The 21,859-nt window shown below is 36.8% G+C and overlaps 1 protein-coding gene across 3 annotated transcripts in view; it reads left to right on the top strand.

The window, feature by feature from the left end:
• KATNBL1 (katanin regulatory subunit B1 like 1) overlaps positions 1 to 21,859 on the top strand; it is a 60,783-nt gene that overhangs the window by 33,276 nt on the left and 5,648 nt on the right. For all 3 annotated transcript variants that reach the window (XM_040492199.1, XM_040492198.1, XM_040492197.1), the window contains 8 exons: positions 12,908 to 13,038; positions 13,966 to 14,006; positions 15,462 to 15,741; positions 18,915 to 19,033; positions 20,165 to 20,215; positions 20,306 to 20,395; positions 20,735 to 20,824; positions 21,632 to 21,725. In XM_040492199.1, coding sequence (XP_040348133.1) covers positions 12,922 to 13,038; positions 13,966 to 14,006; positions 15,462 to 15,741; positions 18,915 to 19,033; positions 20,165 to 20,215; positions 20,306 to 20,395; positions 20,735 to 20,824; positions 21,632 to 21,725 — 882 coding nt within the window. In that variant the 5' untranslated portion in view covers positions 12,908 to 12,921. The remainder of the gene's footprint in view (positions 1 to 12,907; positions 13,039 to 13,965; positions 14,007 to 15,461; positions 15,742 to 18,914; positions 19,034 to 20,164; positions 20,216 to 20,305; positions 20,396 to 20,734; positions 20,825 to 21,631; positions 21,726 to 21,859) is intronic.

Below are 21,859 nucleotides of genomic sequence, written 5' to 3' on the forward strand. Positions count from 1 at the left end.
TAAACTTTAAAAAAAAAAAAAAAAAGAAATAGAACATGTCCCTCCTTACAGAAAGTTCCCTCTTGTCCTTTTGTGGTCAACTTCTCCCTTCTTCGAGACTGGCAACAGTTGCTATTTTTCTTTCCCTATAATTTTGCCTTTTGGAGAATATCGTAAAATGAAGTTGTATGGTGTATGCTGTTTGGAGTCTCACATCTCTCATTTAGCATAATGGGATTGAGACATATTCATGTTGTCATGTATATTAGTAACCTGTTTCTTTTTATTGCTGAGTAGTTGATAATTTTTATGGAACTACAGAAAATTCAGTCTAGGAATGTAAACCTTTTAACTAAGGTGGGTGACCATATATCCCAATTTGTTTGACAAACTTGGTTTATGCCTGTTGACCCAGCATAATTTTTTCTAAATTTATTTTAAAGTTAGTTAACATATAGTATAGTCTTGGCTTCAGGAATAGAATCCAGTGATTCATCTGTTATATGACACCCACTACTCATCCTGAAAAGTGCCCTCTTTAATGCCCATCACCCATTTAAACCTTCCCCCCACCCACCTCACCTCCAGCAACCCTCAGTTTGTTCTCTGTACATAAAGAGTCTCTTATGGTTTGCCTTCCTCTCTCTTTTTATCACATTTTTCCTTCCCTTCCCTTATGTTCATCTGTTGTGTTTTTCAGATTCCACACATGAGTGAAATCATGATATCTGCCTTTCTCTGACTGACTTATTTCACTTAGCATAATGCGCTCTGGTTCCATCCACATTGTTTCAAATGTCAAGATTTCATTCTTTTTCATCACTGAGTAGTATTCCATTGTATGTATATACCACATCTCTTTGTCCATTCATCAGTCGATGGACATTTGGGCTCTTTTCATAATGTGGCTATTGTTGATAGTGCTGCTATAAACATTGGGGTGCATATGCCCCATCAAATCAGCATTTTTGTATCCTTTGGATATATTCTTTGTAGTGCAATTGCTGGGTCATCCAGCATTCTTCACAGAGCTAGAACAAACAATCATGAAATTTGTATGGAACGAGAAAAGACCTCACATAGCCAAAGTAATGTTGAAAAAGAAAACCAAAGCTCGGGGCGCCTGGGTGGCGCAGTCGGTTAAGCATCCGACTTCAGCCAGGTCACGATCTCGCGGTCCGTGAGTTCGAGCCCCGCGTCGGGCTCTGGGCTGATGGCTCAGAGCCTGGAGCCTGTTTTCGATTCTGTGTCTCCCTCTCTCTCTGCCCCTCCCCCGTTCATGCTCTGTCTCTCTCTGTCCCAAAAATAAATAAAAACGTTGAAAAAAAAAATTTTTTTTTAAAAAAAGAAAACCAAAGCTGGAGGCATCACAATTGCGGACTTTAAACTGTATTACAAAGCTGTAATCATCAAGACAGTATGGTATTGGCACAAAAATAGACACATAGATCAGTGGAATAGAATAGAGAACCCAGAAATGGACCCACCAGCCAACTAATCTTCGATGAAGCAGGAAAGAGTATCCAGTGGAAAAAAGGCAGTCTCTTTAGCAAATGGTGCTGGAAAACTGGACGGTGACATGCAGAAAAATGAAACTGGACCACTTTTTATACCATACACAAAAATAAATTCAAAATGGATGAAAGACCCAGCATAATTTTTAATAGTATTTCCTTTCATTCTCAAATATGTCCTGGTTTGGTTGATAAATTATATGGGTGATATGATACGATCATAGTTTACTTGCTCTGCATTGTTGTCAGATTTGCCTTCCAAAATACCAGAATTGTATATATTTATATTTTTTAGAACTATTGTGATAATAGCAGTAATTACTTACATGTAATATCATTTTGATCTCAACAGCATCCCCATTTTGCATTTGAAAAAACAGATTCAGAATAGAATAAATGACCTGCCAAAAATCATGAGCTAGAAAGTGATAAAACCTGCATTGTCTTATCTACATATTCACCATTAATCTCTCCTGTTACTTGAGGTGCAGTACAGTGTGTTAGTTAAGAATGGAGGCAGTGGTGGCAGAAGGCCTCAATTCCAGTCCCAACTCTTACCATTTTTTTTGCTGTTTGACTTTGGACAAATTATGTAATCTTCTTGTGCCTCAGTTTCATCATCTATTAAAAGGGCATAATATGATATCTGCAATGCCTATGGGTAGCATATGGTAAGCTTGTACTAAAGGCTACCTATTATTTTTTAATGATAATTGTTATTTGATTAACACCATTGCAATGGAACTTCTGTCCCTCAACAAAAACCTCCGTTCCCACCATATTAAAAAAAAAAAAAGTGGGGAGCATTTTGCTCTTTTCTCTTTCTAGTTAAAAAGAAATTATTAATCTTTAATAATGTGGTACCCAATTATGAAAGTCTTCAACATTTAGATAAATAGTTTAGTTTTGGGTGTAGTAAATCAATTCCACAAATTATGTTCCTTGGAACATCTGCATCTTTCAAATTTTATATGTATCAACATTTTAAAAAGTAGGATGGTGGCCAAGTTTGGGAAGCGGAGTGAAATAAGATTATACAGGCTTCTCAGAGCCTTGTTAATGTATTTAAATAATTCCCAGAAATAATTTAATATGCAGCTTATCCAGACTTATGTGAACAGAGTAAAACATCTATTAAATCTATGTGGATACTTTAAACATAATTCAGGAAATCCTGTAGTAAACAGTAAGAAACTACTGGAGATATGGGGATTTTGCCATGAACACTGTAGGTTGTAAAGAATGTTTTGCAGGGACCAGGAAGGGAGGGTGACAGGAAAGTCAAATAATTGTTATGGTAATTTAGGCTTGAAGTGATAGAGCTGACAGTGGACAAAGTAAGGTCAGAATGGATCCATGAAATATTTTGAAGAAAGATTCAAGAAGACTTAGTAATCCGTTAGAAGAAAGGAGAGAGAATCAAAATAAATCCTAGGTTTTTATTTGGGAGTAGTTTGATGCCAGCTAGGCATGTGGTAGCTAGGCAGGGCAGTTAGTTGGTTTGACATTGGAAGAGACTGAAGAGGTTTGTTTTAGATGTGTTGACATGGACCAATCAATGCCAGATCAGGAAGCCAAATAAATAGGAGTTAAAGGAGAGACTGGGTTTAGAGAAATAGCTGAAGCCGTGAAAACATGGTTTTTTTCTTTTTTTCTTTTTCTTTCCAATTTTAGTGTAGAGATAAAAGAGTTGTTGAAGGAAAAGGAACCAAAAGGGTTAGTAAGGGAGCAAAGAAAGTCAAGGTACTGTAGTGCTTTGTCCTATGAATAGAAAAATTGTGTGTGTGTGTGTGTGTGTGTGTGTGTGTGTGTGTATTGGGGGTACAGTGAAGGGATGAAGAAGCTAAATGGTGAGGAAGAATGAGCAGAAGTCTTTAGACTTGGCTGGGCTGACCTTGATATGAGCGTCATCAGTGTTATAAAAGGCTCCCTTATAAGCTTCAAGTGACTTTGAAGATGTAATTTTTTTCAAATGAGAGGACAAAATCAAGGTTATAAAGGGTTAAAGAGAAAATGGAAACTAAAAAGCACTCATTGTAGAAATTTGGCAGGAAAGAGAAATAGAGAAAGGGTATAGGAGTTGATAGAGGAAACCTGAGCATGTTTGAAAGCAGAAGGGGAGGAATGAGTTCAAAGGGAGAAACTGAAGATATGGGGGGTGGGGAGGGGGGGAAGCTAAGTCCCAAATGAGGTGAGAAAGCAAGAACTGAGAAAATTAGATAGCATTGCCCTAATTTTAGAGAAGTTAAAATAGATCTTTCCGATGAAATGTTACCTCTCTGTTTTGGTATTTATACCTTTTTCACTCTTTTACTGTAAGGGAGTTGTACAGTTAAGCTGCTTTTATAAGACAGTGACCTCATTAAGTTAAAATATTTATTCAAATTATGAAATAATTCATGTTCCTTGAAGAAAGTAGAGAACCCTGTAAATGAAGGGGAAAAATCACCTGTAATTTCACTAGCAATAAGTAACTTTTGTTAGTGGTTTGGTAGAGTTCTTATGAATACATTGATCATTTAAACACACACACACACACACACACACACACACAGCTTTTGAAAAACCAGGATTATGAGAATGCAAGATGGTGCAGCCACTCTGGAAAACAGAATGGAGGTTCCTCAAAAAACTAAAAATAGAACTACCCTACGACCCAGTAATTACACTATTAGGCATTTATCCACAGGATACAGGTGTGCTGTTTCCAAGGGACACGTGCATCCCCATGTTTATAGCAACACTATCAACAATAGCCAAAATATGGAAACCGCCCAAATGTCCATCAATGGATGAAAGGGTAAAGAAGATGTGGTATATATATACAATGGAGTATTACTCAGCAATCAAAAAGAATGAAATCTTGCCATTTGCAACTACGTGGATGGAACTGGAGGGTATTATGCTAAGCAAAATTAGTCAGAGAAAGACAAAAATCATATGACTTCACTCATATGAGGACTTTAAGAGACAAAACACATGAACATAAGGGAAGAGAAGTAAAAATAATATAAAAACAGGGAGGGGGACAAAACAGAAAAGACTCATAAATATGGAGAACAAACTGCAGGTTACTGGAGGGGCTGTGGGAGGGGGGGTGGATTAGATGGGTAAGGGGCACTAAGGAATATACTCCTGAAATCATTGTTGCACTGTATCCTAACTAATTTGGATGTAAATTTTTTAAAATAAAAAATGAAACTACAAAAAAATAAATAAAATAAATTAAAAAAAAAACGGGATTACACTACACGTTTATTTTTTTTAACCTGCTTTTTGTAATGCCATTCCTTTTTTGTCTTTTTTTCTTCAATTTTTTTAATGTTTTTATTTATTTTTGAGAGAGAGAGAGCTTGAGTTGGGGAGTGGCAGAGAGAGGGAGACAGAGAATCTGAAGCAGGCTACACTCCCTAACCTCTCAGCACAGAGCCTGATATGGGGCTCGAACTCATGAAACGCAAGATTACAAACTGGGCCGAAGTTGGACACTGAACTGACTGAGCCACCCAGGCACCCCAATGCCATTATTTTTTTAACCTTCTTCCACTCACAAAACATTCTTTGGAAGTAGTGTTTTTAATATTCCGTTGTAGACCCTGATCCCATTTGGATCAACCTTAGCATTATCAATTACCTTTTTATCACCTTGTTTTTAAACCTGATCCAAATTTCATTTTGAAATGTTTGTGCTGCAGATACCAAAGCAGTTATTGAGTGCCCGGTAGCTGAATTTAGGTGGAGGGAATCTATATCCCCAGGTCCTTAAGATTGTACCAGAAAAATCTCATCTTTACCTTCTATTCCTCTCCCCTTTGTTGAAATTTTGAAGAAAAAAGCCCATGTTCATCCTTCCCGTTTATTTTTATGTGTGGCTGCTGTCTTATTAAGAAACCTGTGAGGGGCGCCTGGGTGGCGCAGTCGGTTAAGCGTCCGACTTCAGCCAGGTCACGATCTCGCGGTCCGTGAGTTCGAGCCCCGCGTCGGGCTCTGGGCTGATGGCTCAGAGCCTGGAGCTTGCTTCCGATTCTGTGACTCCCTCTCTCTCTGCCCCTCCCCCGTTCATGCTCTGTCTCTCTCTGTCCCAAAAATAAATAAACGTTGAAAAGAAACCTGTGAGTTTTCTTTGAGCCCTGTAAATCCCCTGGTGGGACTTAGAAGAGAGAAGAAAAGCTTACCCTTACAGGGTAAGGAAAGGATGGGAAGTAAGACTCCGTTTTGGTTTATGTTCATTTGTCTCTCTCTTGGCTCCTCAGAAGAATTAGTACTACCATCTTATTTGCTTGTTTGCCTGTTCAAGATTCAAAGTGTTGACTCTCATGTGGTTAGGAATGCGTTGCATTCAGTTAATGAAAATAAAGATGTGGAATGGCATGGATTTTATGCCCTACACTCTGTCACTAGCCTAGCGTCTTTGGGTTACTTGATCTCCTGGGTTTAAAAAAAAAAAAAGTTAGGCTGAAGCTTTAAATTCTAAAATCTCTTTATTTTTTATTTGTGTATCTTATTATTATATGATAATGGTTATAAACAGTTTTCAACCTCATGACTTGGGGTTGAAGTCAAGCCCTTTGTGAGAGGAAGTCTGGTAGTGATTGGAGGAGAATACTTGATACCAAGAATATTAATTATTGTAATTCTTTGTTCACAACCATGCTTTGCTTTTTAAGAAGAGGAATGAAATTGCCTAGTGATATTGCAGAGTTAAATACATTGTAAGTAATTGATATACTGTGGTGTATTGATGTAAAAAGAAAGCTTGAATTAATTTGATCTTGAGCTGTAAGAAGTTATTAGAGTCAAGAGTCCAGACGTGTTTCATTCTTGTATGATGAGTTTTTCTCACGTTTCATTCCTGTATGATGAGTTTTTCTCATCGTTGTGAGTAGGTAGGGAGTATGTGAACACATAGAGCTGTTTAATCTCTTAATTTGGCAGCCATTGTAGATGAATAGATCCCTTTTCATCTTTCCGATAAGAGATAACTACTGTATGAGGGGAATTCAACCCTCCAACTCCTTCTACCAGAGTTTGTTCTATCTTCTCAAGAAAATACCCATAACAATCACTGTTTTATCTTTATTTAAGAAAATATGCACCATATCCAATGTTCAGAACAATTATGGGTAAAGTTAGTATTTCAGTCTCAGTATCTTCTAACCCTCGCTTTCATTCCCTTTAGGCCTTGTTTCATTTTATTCCTTTTGAATTAAAAGATTATCCTTTCTGGTTTCTGTAATCATGGTCTTCATCCACTCTTAATTTTATTTCAGATTATTCTTTTTGTATATTAGCAAATAGCACTGTGGGAACACCTAGGAGCCTCAACAATTGCTTTAAACCGTCTTTTTATCTGAAAAAAAATTTTTAACATGCATTTATTTTTTGAAAGACAGAGGCAGAGTGTGAGCAGGGGAGGGGCAGAGAGAGAGAGGGAGACACAGAATCCCAGGCTGTCAGCACAGAGCCTGACGTGGGACTCGAACTCACAAACTGTGAGATAATGACCTGAGCCAAAGTCAGACACTTAACTGACTGAGCCACCCAGGTGCCCCACTTTAAACTGTTTTAGTAGCACTATGAAATGCTCTGGAGGGGAAAGGATAATCTTACATTATTGCCCAAGAAGGGTAATAGCAAATGTATCCGATGTAAAGCAAAATGGACTCTGTAGTGTAAAAATCCTTTGTAACGAAACTTTACCAATTACACTTTTTTTTTTATTTTTATTTTTTAACGTTTACTTATTTTTGGGACAGAGAGAGACAGAGCATGAACGGGGGAGGGGCAGAGAGAGAGGGAGACACAGAATCGGAAACAGGCTCCAGGCTCTGAGCCATCAGCCCAGAGCCCGACGCGGGGCTCCAACTCCCGGACCGCGAGATCGTGACCTGGCTGAAGTCGGACGCTCAACCTACTGCGCCACCCAGGCGCCCCCAATTACACTTTTGATAGTGTATTTTTTTAAATTTTTTTTAACGTTTATTTAGTATTGAGAGACAGAGAAAGACAGAGCATGAGCAGGGGAGGGGCAGAGAGGGTGAGACACAGAATCGGAAGCAGGTTCCAGGCTCTGAGCTGGCAGCACAGAGCCCAACACGGGGCTTGAACTCGTGAACCACAAGATCATGACCTGAGCTGAAGTGGGATGCTTAAGCAACCGAACCACCCAGGCGCCCCTTGATAATTTACTTGTTAAAGCTTTATTGAACTATAACTTATATACCATAAAATGCACCTGTTTTAAATATAGAGTTCACTGATTTTGAGTATATGCAGAATTTTACAGTTATCGACTACAATCTATTTTTAGAACATTCCATTGTCACCGTCGCTCCCAAAGAAGCATTGTGTCCATTTGCAGTTATTCTCACTCCTACCTCAGCCCTAGGCAACCATTAATCTACTTTCTGTCTGTGCTCTTTATTTTTATGGATATTTCATATCAATGAAATTACATAATATCTCTTGTGTTTGTCTTCTTTCACTTAACTGTCATGTTCATACATATTGTATAGCATGTATTATTTTCATTTTTATTGTTGAGTAGTATTCCCAACAGAGCACATTTTGTTTTTCCATTCACCAGTTGGTAGACATTTGGATTGTTTCCAGTCTTTAAAAACATTTTTAAAAATTTATTTATTTTGAGAGAGAGAGAGAGAGGCTGTGCGTGGGTGCATAACCTGGGGAGGAGCAGAGAGAGGGGGAGAGAATCCCAGGCAGGCTCCATGCTGTGTTAGCACAGAACCTGACGTGGGGTCAAACTCACAAACTGTGAGGTCATGATGTAAGCCAAAATCAAGAGTCAGACACTTAACCAAATTAGCCACCCAGGTGCCCCATGGGTTGTTTCTACTTTTTAGCTATTCTGAATAGTGTTTTTATCAACATTTGCATACAGGTCTTTGTGTAGACATAAACTTTCATTTTTCATGAGTAAATATGTAGGGGTAGATTTGCTGGATCATATGGTAAATCCATATTTAACATTTCAAGAAACTGCCAAACTATTTTCCAGAGTTACTATACCATTTTACATTCCTACAATAATGTAAGGGTTCCAGTTTCTCCATATCTTTCTCAACATTTGTTATTATATGTCATTTTTATTATAGCCCTTCTCATAGTTGTGAAATAGTATGTCATTGTGGTTGTAACTTGCATCATTAGTTAAAATGGCATGTCCTTGTTCTGCTGTTGTTGGGTGGAGTTTTTTGTCATTGTTGATTTTATCCTGCTGGTTGATGGTTTTGTCTTACAGCCTTGTTGAATTTGTCTGTTTGTTCCATCAGTTATCTGGAGGAGATATTGAAATCTCTAAGATTATTGTGGAATTTCCTGTTTCTCCTTTCAGCCCCTTTCAGTTTTTGCTTCATGTATTTTTCAACTGTCTTCTTTGGTACACACATATTTAAGATTTCTTTTTTTTTCTTTCTTAAGATTAAAAAAATTTTTTTTGTTTTTTTTGTTTGTTTTTTTACATTTATTTGTTTTTGATAGAGAGACACAGAGCACAAGTGGGGGAGGGGCAGAGAGAGATGGAAACCCAGAATCCAAAGCAGGCTCCAGGCTCTGAGCTGTCAGCACAGAGCCCGACGCAGGGCTTGAACTCACAAACCTTGAGATCATGACCTGAGCCAAAGTCAGACACTCAACCGACTGAGCCACACAGGAGCCCCTAAAAATTTTTTGAATTTATCTTTATTTATTTTTTGAAGCAGGCCATTTATTTATTTATTTTTAAGTTTATTTATTGAGAGAGACAGAGACAGCCAGAGCAGGGGAAGGACAGAGAGAGAGAGAATCCCAAGCAGGCTCCACACTGCCAGCTGTAGAGCATGATGTAGGGCTCAAACTCACAAACCGTGAGATCATGCCCTGAGCTGAAGTTGGACGCCCAACTGACTAAGGAACCCAGGCACCCCTTACAGTTTAATTATCTTAAATATTTCCTCTCTGTCTATTTTGAACCACATCAGATTGTATAGTTTTTGCTTCAACCATCAAACATGTTTACCATTTTCTTTTTGTCTTTCTGATGTCCTAAGATTTCTTCTTTAACTTCCTTTTACCCGAGAATGTCTTGGTTTCCCCTTCATTCATGAAGGATTTCCTCGGCACATAGGATGCTGGGTTGACAATTCTTTTAACTTGGCAAATGTGCCATTGCCTTGTGACCCTCCTTCAGTTACCTCCATCTCTTCTTTCATGAGCACCACGTTTTATTTCATTTATGTAGAAACGTCTTCCCTTAGCCTGCTCTCCTGCTTCAGTGGTTGTCCTCTACTCCTTGTGCACAGCCTTCACTCATCCTGGAATCTTCCTTCATAACCATCCTGGGAATTCCCTTCTCCTCTTTCCTGTTGGATTTCCATTTCTTATATTTCTAATTTTTGTTTTTCACTTCTCTTATTGCTACTGCAAAGAATGTTTTTGGAATTCTGAATGTCTGAAGATATCTCTGTTATACTAAATTGGTAATTTGGCTAGTTATAAATCTTAGGTTCCTTAAGAATTTTGAAGGCATTGTTTTATGTCATGATAATGTGTGACCTGATTGGGGTTTTAGGGTTTACTGTTTGTTTGTTTGCTTGCTTGCTTCATGTTTTCAGCTTTTCTAGTGCCATGAAATGTGACAGTTATGTGCCTTGTAGGTCTATTTTCATGGCCCATGATGGACCTCATTGTGTTTTTCAATGTGGAAATACATGTCCTTCAATTCTATACAATTTTCAGTTATATCTTTGATTTCTTCTTTGTTTTCTCTGTACTCTTTCTAAAATTCCATTTATTTGGGTGTTGCTTCCTCTAAGCCAATCTTACCTATGTTTTTCCTATATTCCAGGAGATACCCTCAAGTTTCTTTTCCAACTTTCTGTTGATTTTTTTTTTTTTGCTATCTTATTTTACCCTATTTTAAATTTCCAAATTAAATTTTAATTTCTTTGTTGGTTTGTTTTCTGTCTCATTTGTGTTTCATGTATGCAGTTTGTTCTTGTCTCTTGAGGGTTTCTGATAGTTGAGTTTGTTGATATAATTTACATAAGATAAAAATTCATCCTTTTTAGTGCATAGTTCTGTTAGTTTTGGCAGGTAACTACCACCATAATCAAGATGTAAAACAGTTCTTTGGGGACTTTGACCAAAACTGATGTCAGTATTTTTAGATGTGTGATTGTGCAGGTATGTGTGTTTTCCTCTGGGCTTGATGAGAGTTTCCCAAAGAAGGATTTTCTGCACTCCTCCTGCAGTGTATAAGGCTGGCTGCGAGAGGCAAATGGTAGAAACGTTAGATCTCAGTATTTAGTATGTAAACTTTCACTTGATTCCCTATTACAATATATTCTTCTCCTTCATTTCTGCTTGGTATTTCCTATCCCAGGGACTCTGTTTTAAATTTTCTGTACTGTAAAACTTTTATTGGAACTGGGAAAGGGATCTAGGGATCTAAATGTTTCTTAAATGGATATTCAATCATTCTACTTATTCTTAAGCCTGCATTTATCCTCACTTCTTGAGGTCCTCAATATTGCCAACTCCTAAACCTTTGGGGGATTCCGCTTTAAACCTTTACTCATTGCTGATTTAGGGTTTGGCTTTGTCAGGTCTGAAAACTGCTTTGCAGTTTTCAAAATGTTGTTGCCATCGACTCGACTCCTCTTTGTCATTATGAGTTTTATGCCTTTAAAAATCCTTTACTATCATTGTAATGGGGTTTCAGGGAAGGGTAGAAATAATTGCCTATGTTTAGTCCATTATCTTTAATAAGTATCTCTACCTTGTACGAAAGATCCTTTATGATCTAGCTTCTGTCTCTCCAGCCTCATTTTTCACTCTGCTGCAACCCACCTCCAGCCTAAGCTCCAGTCACATGCATCTACTTAAGAGATTGCCAAACAAACCGTGTTGCTTCATGCCTTTCAGTTCTGTTCATGCTATTTTTTCAATGTGCTATTTATCCTTTAAGTCTCTCCTCAGGGAAGCTTTGCTGCCTCACATGAGTGTCCTGTCAGGGTGTTTATCGTGTTACTGCAATTATTTATTTTTTTAAAAAGTCTCATCGTAGAGGTTTTTAAAAATATTTTTTTAATGTTTATTTATTATTGAGAGAGAGAGAGAGAGAGAGCGCAAGCAGGAGAGGGGCAGAGAGAGGAGGAGACACAGAATTCGAAGCAGGCTCCAGGCTCTGAGCCGTCAGCACAGAGCCTGACGCGGAGCTCAAAGCCACAAACTGTGAGATCATGACCTGAGCCGAAGTCGGACGCTCAGCCAACTGGGGCACCCAGGCGCCTCACATCCTAGAGGTTTTTTAATCTGAGATTACAGGTAGAAGGGATGCCCAGGGATTAGTGGCAGGAGATCATAGAACACCCTGAAATTATTTGCACATTTTTGTATGTTTGTGCGTATTTTTGGAAAATTGTCTAAGGCAGATTTTCTTCTAAGAGGTGCATCAGAAATGCTGTGGAGCTTTTTTAGAAATATAATTGCTTTGGGCTTCACTCCAGAGACCTGCTGAGTTACATACAGTCTGAAATTAAGGCCCAGAAAGATATGTTTTCTAAAAGCTTCCCAAGTGATCCTTGAGAACAGCATCTCTGGTCCATCATCTACATTAATTCCAGGGCCTGGCATATATAGTGAATGTTCAGTAAATGTTGAAAAAAGGAGAAGGGAAGAACTTGTATTCAGGTCATGGGCTGAAATAAATTTCTTATGTGAAACCTGGGTGCAAGTCAGGAAATCAGTAATTTATTCTGTTACATATAGGAAGTAATAGCCTCTATTTCCTCCCCCTCTTTGGATATAATTGAAGAACTGAGAAATAGTGGAATGGCTTTTCAAAGGGAGAGGAAAGCTCTGGAGACCTAACTGTAAGAATGAAAGAAAAATTTAAGGATTAGACATAAAACAAGTCAGATATATATATATATATATATATATATATATATATATATATATATATATATAGTTTGATTTTTATTCCTCTGGCTGCTTATAGTTGTATTTGACCCACTGATTTTGATTCTAAAACTAGACATCTATACATTTGGATGTCATTGATACTTACTATATAGACCTGATTTCATAACCTATAAATTTAAATTTAATATATGACTAGTGATAGGGCAAATGTGGAGATTGACATGTTGCATTGACAAAAAATATATGCCATATTATTGTTTACTAGCTGCAACTAAAGAATGAGGACAGAAAGAGCCTAATTTCCTGGAATGCCCTGCCTTGTGTTTCCTCTGTTTAAGGTTAAAAAGTGTATAAATTAGAACCATGTCCTCTGCTTTACTCATAAACCTCTTTTACATAGTGTTGTATTTTTATGTGTCTGTTAAGGAAATGATCAGGCTCTTTTGCTTTTTGTATTTTCTATTTATTATTTTTGTTTTGTTGTTTAGGTATTTAAGAGATTATGGCAACTGAGGCCCACAATGTTAAAAAACGAACCTTTTGTAATAATATTGAGGATCATTCCACTGATCTTCCTAGAAAAAGGATCTCTAATTTTACTAATAAGAACATGAAGGAGGTAAGTGCATGGTTTCTAGGAAATGGGTGAGAGAGTATCTTAATCTGTTCATGGTGCTATAGCATAATACCATAGACGAGATGACTTATCAACAGTGGAAAGTTAATTCTCACAGTTGTGGAGACTGGGAATTCCAAGACAAAGGCCCCAGCTGATTTGGTATCTGGTTAGAGCTCATTTCCTGGTTCATAGTTGTCTATCTTGTCTGCTGTCTTCACATGGTAGAAGGGGCAAAAGAGCTCTCGGGGGTCTCTTTTACAAGGCCTCTAATCCCTTTCATTAGGATGACACCTCATGACCTAATCGCCTCCCAAAGGCCCCACCTCCTAATATCATTCATTTTGGGCATTAGGATTTCAACATGAATTCTGGGGAGACGTTGTCATTCAGTACATCAGATAGTTTACACTGTTAAGTCTATGGATAGTTTTGATTAAACTATTTAAACAACAGAAAGGTGACCATTTGCTTAGTCTCCCAGAATTAGGTAGAATTAATGAAATACTGAAAATTGTTTATATTCCAAAAGCTGTAAAAACTTTATGGACAGTATGCTATTTTTGATAAGATATCATTTAAATATGGTAGTTTAATTTTAAAGAGGAATCCCAGAGGTGCTTTTGGTTCACCACTGCAAGGCTCATTCATACTGATAGAATTTCTTTTAAATGATATTAAAAGTCAGTGTACTTTAAGTACCATGCAAATATAATATATGACTAGTGACCTAGAAAATAGGGAGATGAGTATGTTGCTTTGTCAAATATACCTACATAGAGTATTGTAACTAAAATTGAGACTACAACTTTAATCTGGAAAATTTAACTATTAGATTTCAGATTTGTTGATATCAATCACAAAGTTTACATAGCTTCACAAAAGAACTTTATTATGCTGTTAATAACTATATCTACTTTTATTTTTCAGGTTAAGAAATCTCCAAAACACTTGGCTGCTTACATAAATAGGTAAGAGCTTCTTTAAAGTTTGTGGGAAACAGAAATGTTGAAAGCTGGGTAATAGTGAAAATAGGGAAAGCATTAATTCTTCTCTTCTATTGTTATAAGTGACTATTGTCAAACAGCTCCTTTGTGCCAGTCACTGTGCAAAACACATCAGTAATATCTCTAATCCTTACAGCAATCCTACTAGAGAGGTATCATTGCCCCTAACAGTTGATGAGAAAAACTAAAGATTTGTGATTAGTTCAGGGTCATACAGCAGAAAGTAGTGAAAATGGCATTCATTCTCTAAAGGCACTTTCTAGTAAACTACTGGTTCTCAAAATGTGATCCGATAACAGTGGGGTTCCCTGAAGCCCTTTCAGGGAATTTGTGAAGTCAAAACTATATTCATAACAATAACATTAATTCATCATTTTCATTTTTATACTCTTACCAGTGTACAGTAGTTTTCATATTTGATACCACTGGAGACTGAATGCAGAGTTGGATATGAGAATCCAGCTGTCTTCTGTTAGGCCAGATATTAACGATTTTGAGCAAATAGAAAGAACAGTGCCATTCTTCTTACTATATTTTGTTTTGTTTTGGAAAAGATAGGATTTTTCTTTTGCAAAATACTCTGGTGTTAACATGTGACAAGCTTATTATTTCTTAAATGAATCAATAAGTATTCTCAATTTTAGAGTCTGATACAGTAAATATCAGTAGATATTGGCCACATAAAAACATTCTTTTGAAACTTCAATAATTTTAAGAGTTGGAAGGCATCCCAAGGCCAAAACGTTTGAGAATCACCATGCAGAACTGTGAGATTTGCTGTATTGTGTTTCATCTTATTTAAACAAATTAAATATACTTAAGTTTAATCAGAGTAAGTATTCTTTTTTATAATACATTAAAATATATTTCAGATTTGCACAATTCAAACTAATATTTCATTTTATTATTTTTCTTTGTAATATTTCATTAAAAAAAAACCTTTTTTTTTAATGTTATTTATTTTTGAGAGAGAGAGAGGACAGAGCGCGAGTCAGGGAGGGGCAGAGAGAGAGGGGACACAGAATCCAAAGCAGGCTCCAGGCTCTGACCCGTCAGCACAGAGCCCCACACAGGGCTCGAACTCAAGAACCACGAGACCATAGCCAAAGTCGGACGCTTAACCAACTGAGCCACCCAGGCACCCCTGTAATATTTCATTTTAAAAGCATCTAGTTATTATGCCTTTTCAGTTTCATTTGGTATAAAGTATTATTTTTTTCATTGCTTTCTAGATGGTTTGTAATTTCCTTTTATTTTCCTCGTCAATCTAAGAGTTAAGATTTTTTTTTTATTCTATTTTCTTCTAATTTTAGTGGATTGTAATCACAAAATGTGGCCTATTGAATCTTTCTGCTTAAAAAGTTGTAAAGGTTTTCATGTGGTTCTTTTTCATTTTAAAAAAATCAATTCTTTTTACAGAACAGTTGGACAAGCTGTGAAAAGCCCAGATAAACTACGTAAAGTGATCTATCGCAGAAAGAAAGCGCATCATCCTTTTCCAAATCCTTGTTATAGAAAAAAACAGTCCCCTAGAAGTGGGGGCTGTGACATGGCAAATAAAGAAAACGAACTGGCTTGTGCAGGTCACCTGCCTGAAAAATTACGCCATGATAGTCGAACATACTTGCTTAACTCCAGTGATTCTGGTTCTTCACAGACAGAAAGCCCGTCATCAAAATATAGTGGGTTTTTTTCTGAGGTAAGTCATTTGTATGAGGCGAACTTTATCCTATTATACGATTGGCTTTTTCCTTTGTCATCTTCTGCTAGCAGAGTAATTCACTGTGCACTGAATTTAGACTTAAGTAATTGTAACTCCCTGAGCCAGTTTTCTAGATTAATCAAATTTGAATCAGTAGTTATTCCATTTCGTTAAGTCATGATATCTGAGATAGAATGAAATGATTGACAAGCTGCAATAAATATTCAAAATGGCAAGTTGACCAGTAGAGATTTAAAGGAAAGGAAAAGAAGAAGTCTTGCCTCAACAGTGGACCACCAAAGTCAGTTATCCAGGAACATTTTGTTTGACTCTCAAAATTACCATTGGAAGCTTCATTCAGGCAAACCCCCTGAGATATGCTGCTTTTCTAGCTCAGGTAAAGTTAGTTGTTTGAACAGGTTCAAGGGAATATTGGGTAATAGAAATACTCTAAAATTGGATTGTGATGATGATTGTATAATTTTATAAATTTATTACAAATTGTATTGTATTACATGCTTTCAGTAATTGAGTTTTATGAAAAAACACCTCAAAAACAAAAACAAAGCAGCTTTCTTTTAAAAATGATCATTTGTGGGGCACCTTCGGTGGCTCAGTTGGTTAAGTGCCTGACTTTGCTTAGGGCTTGGTCTCATGGTTTGTGGGTTAATGCCCCACGTTGGGCTCTGTGCTGACAGCTCAGAGCCTGGAGCCTGCTTTGGATTCTGTGTCTCCCTCTCTCTCTGCCCCTCCCCCACTCATGCTCTGTCTCTGTCTTCAAAAATAAATAAACACCGAAAAAAATAAAATAAAAAATAAAAATGATCATTTGAGGCGCACCTAGGTGGCTCAATCAGTTGAGCATTCGATTCTTGGTTTCTGCTCAGGTCATAATCTTACAGTTTGTGAGCTTGAGCCCTGCATCAGGCTCCACAGTGACAGTGCAGAGCCTGCTTGGGATTCTCTCTCTCCCCCTCTCTTTCTGTCTGTCCCCTGCTGGTGTGCTTGCTCTCTCTCTCTCAAAATAGGCTTAAAAAAAAAAAAAAAAAGGAAATTTCACAAATAAGTTCTTAAAAAATAGTCATTTGAAGGAATAGTTTGATAAAATTTATAAACATGAGTTTATAATTATTATTGCATGTGTATTGTATATGTTGTAGAAAATAAACTCAAAGGAAAAACTTATTCATAATCTCAACATTTCGAAATAATCACGTTAAATTTTTGATGTATCTTTTTCTCTTCATGTTATACATGTTGCTTGATTACTTGATTTTTAAGTTTAATAAATTTGGATTTTTTTCCATGTAATTAAATAATGGTTCTACAATTTTTGATGGATACATAACATTAACTTCTTTTACTATGAGTTGGTACGCTTAGTATTGTTCTATCTGGCATGACAACTTGAAAAACATTTTCTGTGGCATACAAGCAGAAAATCTTTTTAGATTAAAATGATATTAAGCATGTAGGTAAATGAAAATGAACATTGCATTTAGGATAATAAATACAGGTAAATAAGAAGAGGGATGCCTAGGTGGCTCAGTCGGTTGATTTCAGCTTGGGTCATGATCCCACGGTTGTGGGATCAAGCCCTGCATCAGGGTCTGTGCTGAGCATGGAGCCTGTTTCTCTCTCTCTCCCTCCCCCCCTCCCCCTCCCTCTCTCTCTCCCTGTCTCTCCCTCTCCCTGTCTCTCTCTCTCCCTTCCTCTCTCTCTCCCTTCCTCTCCCTCCCTCTCTCTCCTTCTCTCTCCCTCTCCTCTGCTCACACACACATGCTTTCTCAAGTAGAATATAATGATAAGATAAAAGAAAGATGGAAAATTAAACATTGTTAAGTAAAACCATACAGTGGAATATTATTTGACCATTATAAAGGAGTGAAGTACCAATACATATACTACACTGTATATAAACCTTGAAAACATTATACTGTGTGAAAGAAGCCATATCAAAAAGGCTAACTGTTATATAATTCAATTTATATGAACTGTCTAGGTAAAGTCATAGAGTCAAAAAGTTGATTAATGGTTGTCAGGGGCTGGCAAGAAGGAAGAATGGAATCCAGGGTTTCTTTTAGACATGATGAAAATGTTGATTAAAACTGATTGTGATAGGGGCGCCTGGGTGGCTCAGTCGGTTGAGCATCCAACTTCGGCTCAGGGCATGATCTCACGGTCTGTGAGTTCGAGCCCCGCGTTGAGCTCTATGCTGACAGCTCAGAGCCTGGAGCTGCTTCGGATTCTGTGTCTCCCTCTCTCTGACCCTCCCCTGTTCACGCTCTGTCTCTCAATAATAAATAAATGTTTAAAAAAATTAAAAAAAAAAACTGATCGTGATAACAGTTGCACAACTCCATGCATGTACTAAAATCTACTGAATTGTACATTTTAAGTGGTTAAGTTTTATGGTATGTGATTTATATCTTAATCTGTTATTTTTTAAAAATGGATCTAGTTGTTCCAGTTCTAAAATTAATCTTACAGAAATATTTGTACAAGTGCATATAAGTGAAAAACAAGGTTTTCAAAAACACAATATTGTAATATTTTAATTTTGTATATCCAATTTGTCTCTGTCTAGAAAATGGTTTTTTAAAGATACATACCAGTCTGTTAACTGTGATTAACAGTTAACACTTCTAGGGAGTGATACTAGATTTTTTGTGGGCAGATAGAGATTATTTACTTCTTATTTGATACAGTCCTGTGCTATTTGAACTTTTTACAACAGGAATGTATTACTATATTATATAAGAACAAATGAATTTAAATATTGGTCATGACTGAATTTTTGTGGTTTCCTTCTCATGTTATTCAGTTGATAGTGACTAGCCTATACATATTTACTTTTTCCTTTAATCCACATTATAAATTAAATCCCAGGCTTATAGGTGAGCTAAATATAATTTATTTTATAAATTGGTGAGATTTAAAAAGAAAATGGTAGCAAATAAAAAGTATTGATAAAAAATTAACAGGTCCTAAATTTATTCAGATCATTTGTTTACTGTGTTTAACTGCAACATTGCTTTGGCAGGGGGCAGTAAAAGGAGTCACCTCTGCATAATTTAAAAATATGTCTACCAGAATCATTTAATTGAAAAAAAATGGTTTCATGTCATGTTTCAATGTGCTTTTTAACAAATTAGATTACTGCCTTTCAGGTTTCTCAGGACCATGAAACAATGGCACAGGTTTTGTTCAGCAGGAATTTGAGATTGAATGTAGCTTTAACGTTCTGGAGAAAGAGAAGTATAAGTGAACTTGTAGCCTATTTGGTGAGGTAAGTGTGACCTTTTATGCTTTTGTTCAGTTAAAGCAATTTCCAGTGTTTTGTCTTGAAGTGTCTCTTTCTTATGTTATACTGGGTAAAATTTTAAACTTCTTATATTTAGCTTCACTAGTAACAATATAGTTTAAATTACATTTATCACCAATCTAAGAGTAAACAAAATACAGAAAACCATTGGTTTCATCATATTGAACAAAACTATTACCTTCTCTAAAATTTTTACAATATAAAACTAAGAGATACCAGTATGGGGAGAATAACTTTTTAAAAATCCCCTTTGAGCGGGGCGCCTGGGTGGCTCAGTCAGTTAAGTGTCTGACTTCAGCTCAGGTCATGATCTCGCGGTTCATGAGTTTGAGCCCTGTGTCAGGCTCTGTGCTGTCAGCTCTGAGCCTGGAGCCTGCTTCTGATTCTGTGTCTCCCTCTCTCTCTGCCCCTCCCCTGCTTGCACTCTGTCTGTCTCTGTCTCTCAAAAATAAATAAAAACTTAAAAAAATTAAAAAAAAAAGTCCCCTTTGAGCGAAAACTTTAATCATGGCCTTCTTCAGTGTATTCAAGTTTCTTCTCAAACAGTACCTTAATGAGGCCTTCCCTGACCACCTTCTTAAAAAACATTTCTTGGGGCGTCTGGATGGCTCAGTTGGTTGAGTGTCCGACTTCAGCTCAGGTCATGATCTCACACTTCGAGGGTTCAAGCCCCTCACTGGACTCAGGGCTGACAGCTTGGAGCCTAGAGCCTGCTTTGGATTCTGTGTTTCCCTCTCTCTCTGCCCCTCCCCTGCTCTCGCTCTCTCTCTCTCTCTCTCTCTCTCTCAAAAATAAATAAACATTAAAAATATATACATTTCTTCACTCCCAATCTTTCTGGTTTTATTTTTTTTCCATAGCACTTACTACTATCAACATGCTGTATATATTTTACTTGTTTGTTTATTGTCTGTTTCTGCCCTCTCCCACATCCTACTCTGAAATACATGTCCTTTCTCTTTGTTTACTGCTGTATCCCCAGCACCTGGCTCATCAGAGAGACTCAGATCATTTGTTGAATGAGTAAATTTCTCAAAAGCAGTGTGAAGGGTATAAACAAGGAAATCTGTTCTCTAAGCAGTTTTGTACCCACAGGATAGAAGATCTTGGAGTTGTCGTGGATTGCCTTCCTGTGCTCACCAATAGGTAAAAATAATATTTTTCAGAAAAAAAAGTAAGTTTAAATAGAAGGGCAGATGACCTGTTCATATTTTTACAACTTAGTATTTATTTTAGTTTACAGGAGGAAAAACAGTACATCTCACTTGGCTGCTGTGTAGATTTGTTGCCTCTAGTCAAGTCCTTACTTAAAAGCAAATTCGAAGAGTAAGTGCTAATCTCTCAATTCACTTTTCTCTTTCAACATCCTTGATTTTGTTTCTTGCGTGTATATAGTGATAGATTGAGCTACATGAGACATGAATGGTGTCTGTTTTCAGAGAGCTTTTAATCTAATTAGGAAAAGAACATGAGATGACTGAAGAATAATTACAAAAGCATCTATAAACAATTTACATAAAATACAGCTTTTGAAAGCAGCAAAATAAATTTTTTAAAGGGGAAAGTGTGTGTGTGTGTGTGTTTTGAAGTGGGGGGAGTGTATCTTTTTTGGTAAAAGCTTCTTGGGTGAAAGCACTTGAATTTTGTAACAAAATGTCATTTCAGATATATAATAGTTGGTTTAAACTGGCTTCAAGCAGTCATAAAAAGGTGGTGGTCAGAACTATCATCCAAAACAGAAATTATAAATGATGGGTGAGTATATCTTTAAAAATAAATTCTGGCTACTAAAAATTTTTTCAGAAAAGCAGTTTGATTAAGCTAGGTGATAATTCTATTCCATGATCACCATTAAATAATAATTTATTTTCTTCGTTTTCAGAGAAATAATAAATTGGAATAGTGTTCACATGTGAAAATTACATATGGAAGTTGAATTCCAGAGCCCAGTAACCCCATGTATCTCTTTTTCTGGCAGAACCTTACATGTAATTTTGGGAGGAAAAAGCAAAGCAGTGATTTAACCCTCATATCTGTTATAATGAGTAAGGGAGGAAGAGAGAGAGAGCTTTTGGTGGATTAAGTATTGAGGCACAGAGATCGAAGCATCCTGTAGCGTCTTTTGACTACCTAGACATTAACCTGAAAATTCAGTTGGATGATTATGTACTATAATTATCATAATTTGAATATTGCCTTGATGTAAAATTCTGTGGGTGTTCTACCAAATGAGCCAGATTATCATGAAGCTGCAAAAAAATATCCCCCCAACAGTTTGATTAAAGTCCATAATTTTCTCTTTAGGCTCTCAAAAATTTCCTACTTCATACCCAGGAAGAGGTTGTCCAAATGCTCCAAGTACCTAGTTTTCTTTCCTGCTTTAACAAATAAGTAATCTTTTAATTTCCATAACTAACAAGTATCATTGTAAAGAGTTGCTTGGCTTCAAACGGTACAATTTTCTCCGATAAATACTTGAAATCTGAAAAACCTGTGTTCATTAAGTATATTTACTAAATACGTATTCTTATATTTGGATTTTCTCTCTTTTTTTCCTCATAGAAATATTCAGATTTTAAAGCAGCAATTAAGTGGATTATGGGAACAGGAAAATCATCTTACTTTGGTTCCAGGATATACTGGTAACATAGCCAAGGTAATCAACATTTAAGCTTATAAAGTTAAGTTTGGGGAGGCTGGGTGGCTCAGCCGGTTCAACCTCCAACTCTTGATTTCAGCTCAGGTTATGATCTCACAGTTTGTGGGTTCAAGCCCCACATCAGGTTCTGC

Source organism: Herpailurus yagouaroundi, unplaced genomic scaffold, assembly GCF_014898765.1.
Source record: "Herpailurus yagouaroundi ecotype Mexico unplaced genomic scaffold, PumYag 184, whole genome shotgun sequence".
Lineage (NCBI taxonomy): Eukaryota > Metazoa > Chordata > Mammalia > Carnivora > Felidae > Herpailurus > Herpailurus yagouaroundi.